Here is a 19,615-nt window from a genome sequence, read left to right as displayed (position 1 = left end):
TTCGATTAGATCAGAAAATTTCACGAATGTTTCATGTTTTAACATTGAAAATCGGACCATTAGTTGCTGAGATATCAACATTAGAAAATGGTGGGTTGGTTGGCTTCAATTTTCTTGTTTGTTTTTCTTCAAGCCTCTGTATCTCAGCAACCAGAAGTCCAAACTTCACTGTCTCTTAGACAATTTTATAGCAAATTTTCTGAACTTTAAAAAAAACAAATTTCTAGAAATGGTCACTTATGATAACTTTTTTGAAAATCGAAAAACTGCACATATTTCTCGAAAATCAAACTTTCGGTGGATATATCTTGAAAACGGAGCCCTTTATCAAATCATCAGTCAAAAACTTTTCGATTGGAAATTCAATTTTACATTAAAAATTTACGTCAAATTTGTTTTTGCATGAAATTACCATTTTTTCAAAAATAAGGGTAAGCGTGGTTGAATGGTTACGCTGTTCGCTTTGTAAGTGGAAGGCTCTGGGTTCAATTCCCATCTGCTCCTATCGAGAAATTATGGAAGGAAGGAATTCTGAACACTTGAATATGAACGAAAAATTCATTTAGCTCGCGGCGGAGTTCGATCCCCCGTCCTCTGGGTCAGCATACAAAAAATGCTAACCACCAGACCAACGAGGCTTAGTTGACTAGAAGGATTAAGAATTCAAGAAACTTGATTGAACCTCATCTGTGGTCCATGGAGCAATTCTTGGAAGTCCTGGCCAATAACATTACGGGTAGACACCAATGCTATGCTATGCTAAAATCACTATTTTTTCTCAAAAAAATCATAACTCGACGGCAGAATTTTTGACCATGTTTCTCTATGGCTCAAAAGTTGCGGGTTTTTGTCCCCTAAAACATATAAAAAAAATCTCTAAAATAAAAAAATACATATTTTGGGAAAATGAGTTTTTTGTGAAAAAAAAAGTTTATTAAAAAATCTGCAATTTTATGTGTACCTATTTTTTCCCAATAGTCCTCAACAATACCTACAACTTTGCCCAAGACACCAAATTGATCAGAAAATTCACTCAAAAGTTACAGCTGTTTGAATATTTACATACCATTTTTGTATGGACAGCAGCCAAAATTGTATGGAGACTTGTATGGGTGAACCAATGACACAAAATAGCTTCTTTGGTCATAGGGAAGGCCCCCACAAAGTTTGAGCCAAATCAAAAAATACAAATAAAATCCATTTCCGGTTTTGGTAGAGAATTGGAGCCTAACATTTCAAAAGGACACAGAACTTTTGTAAACAATAGTGTATCCCTTTCACTCGAATGACAGTATACATAAGGTGTGAAAGGGACACACTCTTGTCTAAAAAAGTTATGTGCCCTATGAAATGGCAAGCACGAATTGCTCTGTTATTTAATCCTTGCCTCAGTACGGAAGGCAAAAATTTAATCATTTTATTTATAAAAAGCGAATAACAGCACATTTAAAAGCATAAGTGTCACTAGTGAATCCCAGATGTCTCTGTAGTCGTTTTCATTCAGGTATGCGTTACGACTTCCACGAGTACCGTTATATTGAAGCGCCGTTATTCATTGAGTAAAAGAAAACTATTCTCTTTCCCGCAGGCCGTCAACAAAACATTGACAGTTGAGGTAAACAGAGCCGCGGTGAGCAAGAAAACGCTCGCCTGCAAAACGAAAGAACGGATTAAAACAGTACCGAGGCAAGAGGACCATATTTTAACGTAATTAGCCTGCTCGACGATTGTGGGTGCCAATTTGGAGGATTGCTCGGATCAAATTCACAAACGGAGGCATGTTTTGCTGCCTCAAGAACTGTCTGAATGGGGTACTGCCGCCTCAGACGGTGCAGATTCGGCGAGAACAGGATCCAATCCAACTGGATACGTCACATATGGGTGAGTTTGTTGTTGGGCTGATGGAATGCCTGTATTTGCATATATACCTACTTATGAAAACAGTGTGCCTTTTTTGTATGCTAAATAGTACGATAATATGCTTGATTGAACCATTTGAAGATGGTTTTGTTGGGCGATCGAGAGTTCTATTGCAAGTATTGATTAAACAGTTACTGAAGTTGCATTTTGATTTACGTGGCTGATATTGATCTGGTTGGGAGAAAATGACCTTAATACTAGATGTACAATAAATCTTGCTATGCATCAGTTGGTCACATTTATCATTTGAGCTTGATAGCAGTCTAGATGGTTCTGCCTTATAACATTATGAGTCATATCTTTAAAATTAAATCCCTGGTAAATTAATTAACTTTAGCAAAAAACTATGCGTGGATCGTAGTCTTAAGATTCAAATAGAACTAGATACTCACTACGTAGATCTTTCTAAAACCATCAAGTTTTTAACATGTTTAAATCAATGAATATGATGGATAAAATATTCTGAAATTTGGTCAGAAAATCAGCACAACAACAGTTCCATTATAACTTCAGGTCAAAAGTGGACCCACTAAACCTTAACTTAATGAGCTCAAATTTTTAGGCTAGCTTCTGGGGCTATGATGCTTGAAAATTATACACTTTTGTCTTTCTCATATATCCGTGAACCACGCTATTGGGCATTCTCTGGTCCCGCCCAAACATAGATCTATAATTAGACTTCCAATCCCCTCAGGCCCTTGGGAACTCTGTCGTAACACTCAACCCATCTTTCTTCCCTCCTCTTCTCAGGCCACGAGGTCGTCGTGATAAAGGGTGGCCAGCGGGCTTGCGGCTCCGGTGGCGTCATAGCCAACACCCCACTGCTGCAGTCCAAATCGTACTTCGAGGTGAAGCTCCAACAGGGCGGCCAATGGTCGGTGGGACTCGCCACTCAGCAGACAGATCTGAACCAAACTAAGGGCGGCTTCGACAAGGAATCGTGGTGTCTTACCTCGGACAACGCCATCTACCACAACGCAAAGCCGCTGCACAAACTGGAAAAACGACCCGAGCAGCAGGAAAACAACGCCAAGCTGGAACTGGGATCAGATCTGGCCAGGCTCGAGTCCAGCGTGAGTTCCACGCTTGTCAACACCACTGGAATACCTCAGGAGGGAGACACGATCGGGGTGGCGTACGACCACGTGGAGCTCAACTTTTATCTCAACGGTACTAACCTGAACGTCCCAGTGTTGAACGTCCGCGGGACGGTCTTTCCCTGTCTGTACGTAGACGACGGAGCCATCCTGGATATTGTGCTGGACAACTTTAGCTACAGTGTACCACAGGGCTTCGAGAGGATCTTGATTGAACAATCGCTGCTATGATTTGGTGACGTGGCAGTCACTTTGTTGATAATGTACCCTTCATTCCTCGTCTTTTTCTAAGGTCCAACTAATTACGGCTACACGAACATGTTAACCTAAACTCGTTGACTAAATATTAAAATCCAAACATATTACGTCCATTATACCGTATTATTTACCATCAGATTCCAAAACATTTCTTTATTGGAAACGACTAAATTTTAGCTAGCGAATTTGTACCAAACGGCTATAATTAAAATTAGACGACAGAACAAACATGTTTGCTACCAAGTCTAGTAACCTCCTTTACAGCATGGATGAAAACAGACATAAAACTAATAGAACGCAAGTATATTTTGCTAACAATATAAACGAGCTAACCTTAGAAACGTTTACAACACACAATTATTTTCCTTTGTACCTTTGCGCACGTGTCATAATTAAGCTCTTGATCTAAACAATAATAATACCAGGCTAGATGTCAGGAAGAAACAGACGAAACCTTCAACGGCAGTGTGTTTGAAATGTACTGATTGTGAATAAATACTATTTATATGAATCGAAACAATAGAATTTTTTCACTATCGAATCCTGTTATCCCCTTGAACTTGAAAGAAATAAACCCTGGGACAGTACACAGAAAAAAAAAATCGGGTAAATTTACATCATTTATGATGTACCAAAAGTGCACGTCATTAATGATGCGAATTTACATCAACTTCATTTTAAATTTAAATGTCATCCGATGTAAACGAGCCGAACAAACAACGCTTCGAAAACATGTAAATTTCCGATGAAATATACGTAAATTTACCCAAGCCGAAATTTTTTTACCCCGTTGAATTTAGAATCTGATGTAAATTTCAAAAGCATTGCGGTTTGTATTGGCATGCATGTATTTTTTAAGCGCATTCTTACGGTTGTGTATTGAATCTAATTTAGATCAGTACAAACCAAAAGCGTGCAATTCAAATAGTTGAAAATCAATACAAGTATAAGCTTATGAGAAACACATCAAGATCTAAATCCAACGGGGATGTCGAAACGGAAAATGTATTTTTTCCCCATTCAAGCGTGTATAATAAAAATAGCATTTTGTTGGATAAAAAATTAAAACGTTTCTACTTACTATATCATTTGAAACGTCATCGTTCGACCAAAGTTAAACCCGCCAATATTCACTCGATAATCATGCCGTCAGACTTTTTTGCGATTCTGAAAAAAAAGTTTAAAATATGGCCCCTAAGAAATTTCACGGTTCAACTTACCTGTCTTATTATGAGAACACTGTCACGGGTCAAAATAGGAAGCCAGTTCATCGTATGAGCGTGCTTTGCCCCTGAACTCAAGCCTGAAACCGACCACAACCGAGGGCATTTTTTCATTCTCGGTCTTGATGATGTATTTTAGATAATGCTGCTTGTAGATGTACTCGATGTTCGGCAGATACTGCCCGGTGAAGACCGGTGAGTTGACCTCGGTCGGGCTGGAACACTTCTTGATGCGATCCTCCACGGTCAACATTGTCGCTAAATGATGTCCGAGTGCACGCTGCGGTCCAGAACGACACCTTCATCAGTCGAGAATGTTGGATGTTCATCTGCAGCTGGAAAGTGGACACGTTTCAGACTTCAGAAACATGTTTGCGTGCCAAGCTTGCGCAGGTCGTACACGTACGAGTTGATGTACTAAAGCGGAGACCACAACGCTGCGAAAAGTTTCTCATCGGCTCATTTCGGCTAACTTCCCAGTAGCAATTGGTCCATCGAGGACAACGATCTAAAATTGATAAGAATGAGTCGGTTCAATACCTTATAATCTACCTCTGGGATATCACTCACCTTGGTATTTTAGTTTAACTAATTGATGGTGGTCTGAACACGATGTCCTTGAAAGTCTGCAGAACTGAGTCTTCCTTCTTTGTGTACGGGAACCGTGCCGGCTTGCACAGCTTTTACCTCGCAGCTTGGCACACATGGCTTTGACGAGGACAAGTTCCTGCTGTCTTAAAGGTGTCCAATGTCCAGCTGCGGATGACAATCCAGCATTCTCGACTGATGAAGGTGTCGTTATGGACCGTAGCGGACATTATTTGTCGCATCAAGAAGCGTTCCTGCCCGGCCGAGGTAAACTCACCGGTTCACGAGGTTCACCGGGTAGCATCTATCGAACATTGAGTACATTTACAAGCAGCACCAATAAGTACACCAGCACACACCGGACGGACATTTTGCACAACCTGATTATCAGCGAGATAATCCCGCGACTCACGGATTTGCTTCACCGGTTTTGGAACTGAAGGCCAACTCGAGACACAACGGTTACCGCTCCCGGATGACCGCTGACAACGGAGATCCACTCTACACATTTCCCATAAACAAGGGATGGAAAAACTGCAAAGAAACGAATCAAAATAAATATTGCACGATTAAATAATAAGCAATATTTAACTAAATTCACGATTCCTTGAAATGCTTTTACCAGTTTTTATTTAGTGTGTGTATGGTGGGTGTCTTTGCTAAGACGAAAAGTTATTAAATTAGGTGCACGTTTCCGGAAGAAAACCAAAATTTACTTTAAAATTTAAATAAAATCTAGGAAGTTTACTGGATTGATTCTTGTTCATAATAGCATTTCTAGAATTTTTTTTGAAAATGTCCTATCAGCTATAGTGTTTTATATGTTTATAGGACCTATTAAAAAAAACTCTAGAATTTTTTTATTCGCGTTTTATGAAAATCCTTTATACCAAGCTTTTCACTAGAGTCTGACGACTCTTAGCGACTCGACTCAACTATGCAAACCGAATAATAAAAAGAAACTTGGAAAAAAATACCTTGAACTGATAATTTAAAAATAAATTAGAAAAAAGAAACAGCAACACAAATCCTATTGATTGAAGAACGTTTCCACAACGCAAAATAATTGTAAATTTTAAATGAAAATTAAAGCATACATGCTTAGTTTTACTCAAATTTGAGTACTCTTTTTAGGAGTTCTGTATTTATTAATTTTATAGTCATGCCAAGTTTTTCGTGCAATGGACCTCTGACAAAATTCATTTGTTTTTTTTTTTTGCTTACTTTGATTTGCGTTCTAAACAGTTTAGTTACTGTCAACTGTTCAGAATATTTCGCTCTGCATTTTATTTTGGACTTTCAAAAAGTGTTGAGTAAATTTTCTCAAGTTGACTGTGATTTTTGGCATTATATGTAAAATCGGTTTGTATTTTTTTAAAATAAGTTACCTTTTTTTAATAAAAACTGGGAATCTTACACAGGAAACTGATACAAACTGATGAAGTTGAGGACGCACGTTCCGGCGATGGCAAAGCAAACTACCATCTACAATAATATCGACGACCCGCTTCCGGACACAGATGTATCCCCAGTAGTGCAGGACCAGCAGCTCACGGGCCACATCCTGGATCCCGGTGTTAAGCAGCAAGCAGCTTCCGGAACCTAATTCAAAATAGAATGGTGAAATCTCCAAACTATTTTTCAGGCTTTATTTTTGAACTTACCTTTTGAAATAAGCAGATCCACTTTTTTGTTTCTGCAGACTTCTGATCTTGTGCTGACAGAGCTTATCCAGCAACATCCTTATCAGGGCTTAAAATCATTGGAAATATTTGTTGTAAATTTGCCAGTGTCGGAGTGTAAACAAAGAGTCTATCCTTCTCGTGTAAGTTGATGTTTACATTAGGAACGAGCAGGATAGACACTTTGTTTACACTTCAACATTACCCAATTAGATTGTTTTCTTCGCCGATTTCTCCCGTTTCTTGTTTCCATTAGATGCAAGCGGGAATGTGAACGGGTTTTTTGAACACCGACCAAAAATGTCCCCACCATCGATAAATATTGCCAATTTTACAATGACAGTAGTCCGCCGGAAATACACTTACAATCCCGAGCAACCGAACTGACCCGCGGCTGCACAAAGTTGTTTTGATTTTGCCTGCTGTCAATCACAACAGCAGGCAAAAAATGGGATTTTACACTCTTTTAGCATTTACATTGAACAATTTTAAATGTTTTTCACAGTTTACATGCTTTTCATCCTTTCAAATTTGTTTGTTTTCGTGAACATTTTTGTCATTTACATGAGATTTGCCAATTACGTGCAATCTCATTTTACATGATGGTTGTTTGAGTGGCATTCAACCATTAACATTAGATTTCAAATTTACATGGAGCAAGTTTACGTTTTAAACAAAGTTTCCGTGCCGTGTAATTTTACACTTTTTTTTCTGTGTAGGGTGACCCTTACTAAGCATCAAACTATGTGTCAAATACTTAGTAATCATGCGCCTCCGTTAAATGGCATGGCTCTAACAGAAAGTCATGAGAGCACACGCTACATTCATAAAGTGCTTCTCAAATGCACGTTGGGTGAAATTGAGATACTAGCTCAAAAGTCGTGCAATTTGTTTTTGGCATTTCCGATGTGAAAATACTTACTTTTGTTGTCATTCTCGGCCTACTTTTCATCACCAAAAATGGAAAAAATAGGGTATCGAAAAAATAGCCTTTCAATACATTTGCTGAAAAGTACAGCTTTTCAGCACTCAAAATAGAGCCTTTCGAAATTGTTTGACACGGTAAAATGACTAAACACATGGGCATTTCACTTAACCTCCCATCCCAAAGGAAGTTTTCGGAATTGCAAAAAAAAAGTTAGTTGAAACTCGATGCAAAACTCCATTTGTTCACATGTGCTGAACTCATTGTATATTTCAGTTGGATTTGATTTGATTTGATTTGATTTGATTTGATTTGATTTGATTTGATTTGATTTGATTTGATTTGATTTGATTTGATTTGATTTGATTTGATTTGATTTGATTTGATTTGATTTGATTTGATTTGATTTGATTTGATTTGATTTGATTTGATTTGATTTGATTTGATTTGATTTGATTTGATTTGATTTGATTTGATTTGATTTGATTTGATTTGATTTGATTTGATTTGATTTGATTTGATTTGATTTGATTTGATTTGATTTGATTTGATTTGATTTGATTTGATTTGATTTGATTTGATTTGATTTGATTTGATTTGATTTGATTTGATTTGATTTGATTTGATTTGATTTGATTTGATTTGATTTGATTTGATTTGATTTGATTTGATTTGATTTGATTTGATTTGATTTGATTTGATTTGATTTGATTTGATTTGATTTGATTTGATTTGATTTGATTTGATTTGATTTGATTTGATTTGATTTGATTTGATTTGATTTGATTTGATTTGATTTGATTTGATTTGATTTGATTTGATTTGATTTGATTTGATTTGATTTGATTTGATTTGATTTGATTTGATTTGATTTGATTTGATTTGATTTGATTTGATTTGATTTGATTTGATTTGATTTGATTTGATTTGATTTGATTTGATTTGATTTGATTTGATTTGATTTGATTTGATTTGATTTGATTTGATTTGATTTGATTTGATTTGATTTGATTTGATTTGATTTGATTTGATTTGATTTGATTTGATTTGATTTGATTTGATTTGATTTGATTTGATTTGATTTGATTTGATTTGATTTGATTTGATTTGATTTGATTTGATTTGATTTGATTTGATTTGATTTGATTTGATTTGATTTGATTTGATTTGATTTGATTTGATTTGATTTGATTTGATTTGATTTGATTTGATTTGATTTGATTTGATTTGATTTGATTTGATTTGATTTGATTTGATTTGATTTGATTTGATTTGATTTGATTTGATTTGATTTGATTTGATTTGATTTGATTTGATTTGATTTGATTTGATTTGATTTGATTTGATTGATTTGATTTGATTTGATTTGATTTGATTTGATTTGATTTGATTTGATTTGATTTGATTTGATTTGATTTGATTTGATTTGATTTGATTTGATTTGATTTGATTTGATTTGATTTGATTTGATTTGATTTGATTTGATTTGATTTGATTTGATTTGATTTGATTTGATTTGATTTGATTTGATTTGATTTGATTTGATTTGATTTGATTTGATTTGATTTGATTTGATTTGATTTGATTTGATTTGATTTGATTTGATTTGATTTGATTTGATTTGATTTGATTTGATTTGATTTGATTTGATTTGATTTGATTTGATTTGATTTGATTTGATTTGATTTGATTTGATTTGATTTGATTTGATTTGATTTGATTTGATTTGATTTGATTTGATTTGATTTGATTTGATTTGATTTGATTTGATTTGATTTGATTTGATTTGATTTGATTTGATTTGATTTGATTTGATTTGATTTGATTTGATTTGATTTGATTTGATTTGATTTGATTTGATTTGATTTGATTTGATTTGATTTGATTTGATTTGATTTGATTTGATTTGATTTGATTTGATTTGATTTGATTTGATTTGATTTGATTTGATTTGATTTGATTTGATTTGATTTGATTTGATTTGATTTGATTTGATTTGATTTGATTTGATTTGATTTGATTTGATTTGATTTGATTTGATTTGATTTGATTTGATTTGATTTGATTTGATTTGATTTGATTTGATTTGATTTGATTTGATTTGATTTGATTTGATTTGATTTGATTTGATTTGATTTGATTTGATTTGATTTGATTTGATTTGATTTGATTTGATTTGATTTGATTTGATTTGATTTGATTTGATTTGATTTGATTTGATTTGATTTGATTTGATTTGATTTGATTTGATTTGATTTGATTTGATTTGATTTGATTTGATTTGATTTGATTTGATTTGATTTGATTTGATTTGATTTGATTTGATTTGATTTGATTTGATTTGATTTGATTTGATTTGATTTGATTTGATTTGATTTGATTTGATTTGATTTGATTTGATTTGATTTGATTTGATTTGATTTGATTTGATTTGATTTGATTTGATTTGATTTGATTTGATTTGATTTGATTTGATTTGATTTGATTTGATTTGATTTGATTTGATTTGATTTGATTTGATTTGATTTGATTTGATTTGATTTGATTTGATTTGATTTGATTTGATTTGATTTGATTTGATTTGATTTGATTTGATTTGATTTGATTTGATTTGATTTGATTTGATTTGATTTGATTTGATTTGATTTGATTTGATTTGATTTGATTTGATTTGATTTGATTTGATTTGATTTGATTTGATTTGATTTGATTTGATTTGATTTGATTTGATTTGATTTGATTTGATTTGATTTGATTTGATTTGATTTGATTTGATTTGATTTGATTTGATTTGATTTGATTTGATTTGATTTGATTTGATTTGATTTGATTTGATTTGATTTGATTTGATTTGATTTGATTTGATTTGATTTGATTTGATTTGATTTGATTTGATTTGATTTGATTTGATTTGATTTGATTTGATTTGATTTGATTTGATTTGATTTGATTTGATTTGATTTGATTTGATTTGATTTGATTTGATTTGATTTGATTTGATTTGATTTGATTTGATTTGATTTGATTTGATTTGATTTGATTTGATTTGATTTGATTTGATTTGATTTGATTTGATTTGATTTGATTTGATTTGATTTGATTTGATTTGATTTGATTTGATTTGATTTGATTTGATTTGATTTGATTTGATTTGATTTGATTTGATTTGATTTGATTTGATTTGATTTGATTTGATTTAATTTGATTTGATTTGATTTGATTTGATTTGATTTGATTTGATTTGATTTGATTTGATTTGATTTGATTTGATTTGATTTGATTTGATTTGATTTGATTTGATTTTAATCTGGGTGCTGAAAAGACAGAATGCGTAACGTGATTTGCGAATGATCCCCACTGCTCTTCACTAATACAACTGCAATACAGCTGTAAACATAAACAAAGTAGAAGGCTATGTTCAAGCTCAAGCGTGACATATTTTTTGCAAGGGAATGGTGGAAAGAGAGGAATCACAAATCCGCATTGTTGGAATTCGAGCGAGAAGAAGGAAAGCATTTCTCGCTCGCGAACGAGGGAGAGAACTTGTAGGTTCTTTTCTCTTCTCGCTCGCGCTCGCATTTTCGTTCGCGTTCTCGCTCTCACCGCGAGCGCTCGCGAGCGCCTCGTGCTAGCCGTTCGTCCCAAGCTAGCAATTTGTTTATCAGGCTTATGAATACGAACCAGGCGATGGTATAGAGGTGTAACTTCAATCGCTGTGTTGTTTTTTGTTCGTTTCTAACACGTTCAACTTCTCGCGAACGGGCAATTCTGGCTCGCGAGAAAGCCCGTTCGCGAGCGGAGGAGAGCACGGGCAATCGGTGAGTTTCTCTCGGCAGCTCGAGACTCGCGGCGAGAACTCGACGCCGCACTGTTTAATCAATTTCTGACGTCCATTCAATTTTGCAGTCCAAACCCAGTCATTGAATTGGAAAAAAAAAATCTTTTTCAAATTTTCTTTTGTTGATTTGTGTGCACCTACGTCGAAGAACAAGATTGTTTACTTTTTGCTCTTTGGTCTGACAGTCTTGGTCTGACAGATTTGGTCTGTCAGCTTTATCATGGATTTTGGTCTGGTCTAGGCGAGGGATAGGACACAGCACCTTCCTGATTTTTTGCTGCTGAAGTGACTTGTTTTGAAACATTTTGGATCTGTTGATTTTAAAGTTTTCGCTGAAAATTAAGTGCTTTGCGCTTTTTTTGATCGTAGACTAAACGATGGGTGGCCACGTGACGGTATTCCACGTGACGAACAATTGCGTCAGGAGTGGGTGGAATTTTATTAATCTGAAGAGCAACCGAATGGAAGTTCCGTGAGTTTGTATCATTGAAGCGCAGTGATAATATCGGAGTAAGTTTATTCAATATTATTAAGCTGGTGCCATTCATAGTTATTGATAATTCGTCGCTAACATTTCAAAAAACGCCATAAGCATAGGTTTTGCGAGAGGTATAGCGCTTATTTAAATGTTTGCGACAAATTATACTAATCTCGATTCCAACCCTCTTCTTAAAATTTGTTGACTTCGAATACCTCAAAAGCTCGACGCCCTCGACTTTTTTATTCCTGACAAAATAAATCATAGATCGATTACAATACTTGCCACTTCTTGGTATCATTTTTCAAACAGTAAATTGGTTCCGCTTTGACAGTTCTAAATTGAGGCCACTTTGCGGACCACTATTCTGCACCCAGGTTTTAATCTTTAAAAAACTTTTTTTTCACAACACCCTAAAAAAATACGGGTTTGATTATTTTGGCCACGGACCTGCCATGCCAAATTTAAGCTGAATCGGAGCACGTTTGATCTGGATCCTGCCGCGGCCGGCATGCCGGTTTGACGTGGAATCGCTGTTTAGGGAAGCTCCTCAAATAGACGGTTAAATAAGTTTTGAACTTTTGTTAACCACAATCTTTGTGTACCATTCCGCGTCTTAACATGATGTTTTTGTCGTTTCACTCTTTGCCAACCAATTAATGTTATGTGGTTTTTGAGGGACTTTTTCCCATCTATCCTTACAACCCGGGCAGACGGTAATAACAAAATTTATGCCATTTCAATAACACACACTATCAAAATAACAGAAAATATTATTAAATCGATATGCATAAGAATTTAATAACATTTTTTTGTTATCATAACAAAATTTGTTATTTATGCGAGGAGAAGATTGCCCTCTGAAAATGCAGCGTCATCAGTGCATAATTGACAAAGGGAGCGCGTGGTCGTAAAAAATATTCGGAGTGAAAAGTGATTTCTTTTGTGATTTTCAAAGCCCTTGCTATATCATCGTTGATCGGAAGGCACGGCGTCGGGTGGATTGTGTTTCAATTTTTCGAATAAGGTTTTATTTTTTTGCGGTGAAAAAGCCATTTCTATATAATGAACGAAAGACGCACTGACAATTTGAATCGTTGAGTTAATAGTGGAGCAAAATAACTGTGTGTGAGTGAGTTTGTGTGTTAACCAGAAAGACCTTCCCATAGCATCGTTGCTCGGAAGGCTCGCCGACGGGTCTGTTATGAAAGTCCTCCCCATAGCGTCGTAGCTCGGGAGGCATCGAAAAGCCAATACCTTATCCTACTAACCCAAAAAAAAATAATCACGTGATGCTTGAAGGAGATGCTGTGGATTCAACGGTCTCAAGCGGTATCAACAAGTATATAGCGAAAAACTATGTGCTTGATGAGTCTGAAACTTCAACTATCGGACTAACATTCCTCCCTTTCGTTGAACTGCAGGCTTCTTGGGAGGGCGCCGGTATTGACTAATAAAGTAGGGATCTTCAGAGGTTAAACAGTGAACGGATGGTTGGCTTCCACTGATCATTGTTGATTCATTGTTTAACTTCAGCTGATCAGTCAATAACGGAGTAGCAGCTCATTGGCAGTCAACCATGCTCATGCTCATCATAACAAAATTTGTTATTTATTCCCAAGATGTTTCCGTTTGCTCGGGAACCTAGATGTCTGATCAAGAATCTAATTTCGGTTAGCTTGCATCATCGGTGTGCAGCACTCTTCGAAATTCGCGAATTCCAAAACAAGTCATCACTTCAGCCATCATATCAAAAGTCGTCGGGGGCAATTAGACAAACTGCTGAACTCCTCCTCCTCTTCCAGATCCTTCCTTGCACCATTAATGAAAGCAATTATCACCAGCTCACTCACTGCAGCAGCAGCACCGTTTTTATTGGGCCAATTGTTTATGTCTAGCTGCCTTGTTTAGTGCGCAACCCCCTGGGACCGGGAGTTGGCCGCTGGCCATGGCCATGGACGGCATTGAGAGACGTTATTCACGCGGTTCGATCGTGCACTTTCGATTCGTGCACCACAACTCCACGTCGGAGATGGAAGTGAATTGGGCGAGCGATTATGTCCCTAACAATCCGTTACGATCTGGCGCTATTGGCCATTAGGGCGTCGATGAATGAGTAAACATACCTACTGGGAAGGTGATGGTGATTTTTTTTTGGTATCGAAACGTTTTGTTTCTTGTGAATGTGTCAGTCATTAAAATTTTTGAGTTTTATGATACATAATAAACTGCAAAAAGGTAGCAGGGAAGGCCAGCTATACATTTCGAGTTTTGTGAAAAAAATATTAAAAGTTTCTCAGAATTTGCAAAATTGTTCCAGCTGTCAAAATGCTTAAACGCTCTTTTCTCGTGTTGCATTCGTTTTGAAAAATCATGAAGTTTAACATGCATCTTTCCCTTTTTACTGGACCAAAGTGGCCAACTCTCCCCCCGGGGTACCCGAAACCGGTTACAGTAGATCAGAATTGATTGTTTTACTAATTGGACTCTAGTAGTAGGCTACTATGATGAAGTCATTACGTTTGAAATGTATCATGCCAAAATTACTGGACCTTCCTGGTCAATCTTCTACCGGAGTCCCGGAACCTGGTTCCTGTGCCCAATTCTGTACTGTCTCATCTTGAGGGATCTTTATACGTCATATCTTGTCAAAAGCAACAGTTTTCGCCTAGGTTTTCGCTAATATTTGGCCAAAGGGGATTGTTTTTAAATCGTTGGAATAAAAGTTCCGGTGAAAATCCGGCCATATATCGGTTCCCTGTGGTCCACCTAGGATGAAATCTCCTCCAATCGATTTCCAGGACTTTTTTACATAAGAAAAGTATTTGCAGGACTTGGGGAACCAGCCGCGTTCTGAGATGTGGACATAATCGCCGTTTCCCTGATTTTATCCCACTGTGCATTTGTTTGTATTAGACTATGACAAAAAAAAAACTCACACTTTTGCGTGTTTCCAAATCCAATTATATGCAGCTTGACGTATTTGTAAACAAATGCAGACAAACAAACAAAGCAGGCAAACTGTCAAAAAGTGCGAGTTTCTTTGTTTGTCATATTCTAATAACTCCTTTATATTTTGCTCCTTTAAATTTGAAGTATAAAATAATTTTTTGATAAAAAAGTCTGTTGATTAAAAAAAAGAAAGGAAAGTAAGACTTTAAACAAGAGAGGAATATTTCCACTATATGTAATTATTATTTTTTTTTTTGAATCTTAAAATAGAATTTGTAAGGGTTCTGCTTCATTAAACGGCAAATAAAAATAATTCATAATTACCAACATTTTTTTTTTTCATTTCAAGTAAAAAACCCAGCAAAAACCAGAACCTCACACTTACCAAATGACTTTCGCCGGGGAAACACCTGCACCGCCAGCATCATCGCAATTGAACAAGCCACAAATGGAAGAACTTTAATCTATGGAGAGTAAAAACTAGAACACGAGCATTTGAGAGAAAAAAAAGCCCTAATCAAATCAACATTGCTCATCTCAGCAGAAAAAATGCTGTTTCCTCACCTTAGCTGCGGAAAAAAACTGGCAAGTGAAAAATTTCACACTTGCTCTCTTTTTTCCAGATGTACTCACCGAGGGGGATCTGCATTACAGCATTTTTTTTTTCGTCTGGAGTAAACTAGTTCCAGTTTGCCAGTTCGTTATGCAGCTAGTTAGTGATGGAGGTTAGTTAGTGAAATTAAAATTAAGTTAAAATGTGTGCATGTATGCATTTTTTTACACTCTCTGCGATTTTTTTGTAATATTATTTAAATGCACATTTCAAGCAAAATAGCATAGAATTGAAATTAAGCCATTTTTAAATTGCATTTCCTTTAATGATTTCAAACGTTGACGTTGATTGACGCGAGCCTGATAGTTTCGCTGTTTTGTTAATGCAAACCGACAGGATCTCTTCTGACTGTTTTGACAGGTCCCAAACAACTTCCAACCATGCCGAACCAAAATCCGGTCGTCTGCTCTCAAATAGGAAACTTTAAGCATGGGGGAAAGGAAGCGAAAACATGTATAAATTTTCCACGGAATGTGGCCCGGCACACCACAAAATGCAACAGCAATTTGACGGTGGAGCAGCAGAATTTAGCGATAATCTTTAGGGTGGTTAGTATATTATGTTTTGTTTTAACTAAATTTATAATTGAACCTGGACACTTATTTTTTGTTATGCAAAGAAAATCCTAATAAACATAAAATTTATTTGTGGTCATTGAAACTTAATAAAGCTATTTATCAATTCACTCCTCCTAAGACAAAACCACCCTAGCCATCCGTGGAAGCCTTCTTCCGGTAAGTCCTAAGCTGACTAAAAGCCCTGTCCCCGCTTCCTCGGGCCAGAACGTGCCGACCGTGGTGGAGTTGTACCAGCCAAACCACGTGGCAAAGCCTCCCTCCAAAAAAATGCGCCCTGGTTCGAGGTCCAACAGACTAAGGAGAAGACTAGGTAGAATGGAGTGGAGAGTGGCTGGCACAAAATGTGATGTCGTGACTTGGCTCAGACTTTGTACTTATGAATTCCGGCCGCCGCCACGAGACGTCACGTCGCGTCGTCCTGTTGCGGAACTCCGGCTCCAACGACCCCGGCGTGGTTCGGAATACCAGCCGCCTCTTGATACAGAGTGCCTCACTGTTAAGGATGTGCCGTGAAGTGGGGAGAAATTGATCGTTTTATAAAAGCTCAAAAAATAAAAACTAAAAACTAAAAACTAAAAACTAAAAACTAAAAACTAAAAACTAAAAACTAAAAACTAAAAACTAAAAACTAAAAACTGAAAACTAAAAACTAAAAACTAAAAACTAAAAACTAAAAACTAAAAACTAAAAACTAAAAACTAAAAACTAAAAACTAAAAACTAAAAACTAAAACTAAAAACTAAAAACTAAAAACTAAAAACTAAAAACTAAAAACTAAAAACTAAAAACTAAAAACTAAAAACTAAAAACTAAAAACTAAAAACTAAAAACTAAAAACTAAAAACTAAAAACTAAAACTAAAAACTAAAAACTAAAAACTAAAAACTAAAAACTAAAAACTAAAAACTAAAAACTAAAAACTAAAAACTAAAAACTAAAAACTAAAAACTAAAAACTAAAAACTAAAAACTAAAAACTAAAAACTAAAAACTAAAAACTAAAAACTAAAAACTAAAAACTAAAAACTAAAAACTAAAAACTAAAAACTAAAAACTAAAAACTAAAAACTAAAAACTAAAAACTAAAAACTAAAAACTAAAAACTAAAAACTAAAAACTAAAAACTAAAAACTAAAAATGTTAAAATGTTAAAATGTTAAAATGTTAAAATGTTAAAATGTTAAAATGTTAAAATGTTAAAATGTTAAAATGTTAAAATGTTAAAATGTTAAAATGTTAAAATGTTAAAATGTTAAAATGTTAAAATGTTAAAATGTTAAAATGTTAAAATGTTAAAATGTTAAAATGTTAAAATGTTAAAATGTTAAAATGTTAAAATGTTAAAATGTTAAAATGTTAAAATGTTAAAATGTTAAAATGTTAAAATGTTAAAATGTTAAAATGTTAAAATGTTAAAATGTTAAAATGTTAAAATGTTAAAATGTTAAAATGTTAAAATGTTAAAATGTTAAAATGTTAAAATGTTAAAATGTTAAAATGTTAAAATGTTAAAATGTTAAAATGTTAAAATGTTAAAATGTTAAAATGTTAAAATGTTAAAATGTTAAAATGTTAAAATGTTAAAATGTTAAAATGTTAAAATGTTAAAATGTTAAAATGTTAAAATGTTAAAATGTTAAAATGTTAAAATGTTAAAATGTTAAAATGTTAAAATGTTAAAATGTTAAAATGTTAAAATGTTAAAATGTTAAAATGTTAAAATGTTAAAATGTTAAAATGTTAAAATGTTAAAATGTTAAAATGTTAAAATGTTAAAATGTTAAAATGTTAAAATGTTAAAATGTTAAAATGTTAAAATGTTAAAATGTTAAAATGTTAAAATGTTAAAATGTTAAAATGTTAAAATGTTAAAATGTTAAAATGTTAAAATGTTAAAATGTTAAAATGTTAAAATGTTAAAATGTTAAAATGTTAAAATGTTAAAATGTTAAAATGTTAAAATGTTAAAATGTTAAAATGTTAAAATGTAAAATGTTAAAATGTTAAAATGTTAAAATGTTAAAATGTTAAAATGTTAAAATGTTAAAATGTTAAAATGTTAAAATGTTAAAATGTTAAAATGTTAAAATGTTAAAATGTTAAAATGTTAAAATGTTAAAATGTTAAAATGTTAAAATGTTAAAATGTTAAAATGTTAAAATGTTAAAATGTTAAAATGTTAAAATGTTAAAATGTTAAAATGTTAAAATGTTAAAATGTTAAAATGTTAAAATGTTAAAATGTTAAAATGTTAAAATGTTAAAATGTTAAAATGTTAAAATGTTAAAATGTTAAAATGTTAAAATGTTAAAATGTTAAAATGTTAAAATGTTAAAATGTTAAAATGTTAAAATGTTAAAATGTTAAAATGTAAAAATGTTAAAATGTAAAAATGTTAAAATGTAAAAATGTTAAAATGTTAAAATGTTAAAATGTTAAAATGTTAAAATGTTAAAATGTTAAAATGTAAAAATGTTAAAATGTTAAAATGTTAAAATGTTAAAATGTTAAAATGTTAAAATGTTAAAATGTTAAAATGTTAAAATGTTAAAATGTTAAAATGTTAAAATGTTAAAATGTTAAAATGTTAAAATGTTAAAATGTTAAAATGTTAAAATGTTAAAATGTTAAAATGTTAAAATGTTAAAATGTTAAAATGTTAAAATGTTAAAATGTTAAAATGCTGAAACTTCCATCTTACGGTTCACGACCATTCCGCCACGTCTGAACGTGGCGGAAAATCCAAATTCCACCACATCGCGCTCTCCCAGGATGTTGGTATCGCGCCGCGGACGGACGACCGACATTCGGGACTCTAGCTGGTCCGCCTGTTTGTCCTTCCGCCGCCGCTCGTCCGGCAGCAGCAGTTTTGTTGTTGTTGTTTTTGGTGCTGGTCGTTGAGGGCCAACATGTGTCGTGGTGGTGCTTCTGCTGGCGCGTATTTTGAAGACGCTCGTTAGGCAGATAATGAAAAGCTTTTCATTTGGAGCCTCAGAGAGTGTGAAGTGGGGGGAAGGGTGAGTTGGAGGGTATTTGAGAGAAGACATATCCGTGGAAATTGAATATAAATTAAATTTGTGTAAACCACCCAGGCTTATGCAAATTAAATCGAGAGCTTTGAAAAGTTCATCCGGGGTGGGGGACGTTATCAAAGGATATCTATTTTTGGTTTTGATGAAGTCATTTTCAAACATTATGTGGGTTTGATCGATTCTAATTTGCATATACTATCCTCGGTGGATGCTTTGATTTGAGGGGGAGGTTTGAAACAAAAGATAAATATTTTCAGATTATAATGCTTGGTTTGATGATTATGGTGATACACAGGCAAAACAACGTTTAATGTCAACAGTCCAGGCGTATGAATTTATCGTTTCGGAATTATTATGAACAATTCGACGTTATCGCCGTTATCTCGAAATTTGGTTTAATTTGGTTGCATGACCTGATCGGATATACATTTA

General features: G+C 33.9%; 1 protein-coding gene and 1 long non-coding RNA gene across 3 annotated transcripts; both read left to right on the top strand.

Moving 5' to 3' along the window:
• The first annotated feature begins 1,594 nt into the window (after window positions 1-1,594).
• Window positions 1,595-3,795, top strand: LOC6044874 (SPRY domain-containing protein 7). Its single transcript, XM_001862281.2, has 2 exons — window positions 1,595-1,881; window positions 2,671-3,795. The coding sequence occupies exons 1-2, from the start codon at window positions 1,779-1,781 to the stop codon at window positions 3,246-3,248; spliced, it is 681 nt and encodes a 226-aa protein (XP_001862316.2). The 5' UTR covers window positions 1,595-1,778; the 3' UTR covers window positions 3,249-3,795.
• Window positions 3,796-6,305: 2,510 nt separating this feature from the next.
• LOC119770226 lies at window positions 6,306-15,468 on the top strand. 2 transcript variants are annotated; one of them, XR_005278724.1, is made up of 3 exons: window positions 6,306-6,448; window positions 6,508-6,706; window positions 15,311-15,468. It is a non-coding gene; the product is annotated as an uncharacterized LOC119770226 (long non-coding RNA). The 2 variants fall into 2 exon arrangements; XR_005278723.1 differs by lacking the exon at window positions 15,311-15,468 and having other exon boundaries at window positions 6,508-6,723.
• The last annotated feature ends 4,147 nt before the right edge of the window (window positions 15,469-19,615 follow it).

This window comes from Culex quinquefasciatus, chromosome 3 (genome assembly GCF_015732765.1).
Source record: "Culex quinquefasciatus strain JHB chromosome 3, VPISU_Cqui_1.0_pri_paternal, whole genome shotgun sequence".
NCBI lineage: Eukaryota > Metazoa > Arthropoda > Insecta > Diptera > Culicidae > Culex > Culex quinquefasciatus.
Note: the sequence above shows the minus strand (reverse complement) of the source record. Positions and strands in the feature narration are given on the sequence as shown.

Coding starts and splice junctions, on each gene's coding strand:
- LOC6044874 (XM_001862281.2), top strand. CDS start 1,779: ATGTTTTGCTGCCTCAAGAACTGTCTGAATGGGGTACTGCCGCCTCAG. Junction 1,882..2,670: donor ACTGGATACGTCACATATGG/GTGAGTTTGTTG, acceptor TCCTCTTCTCAG/GCCACGAGGTCGTCGTGATA.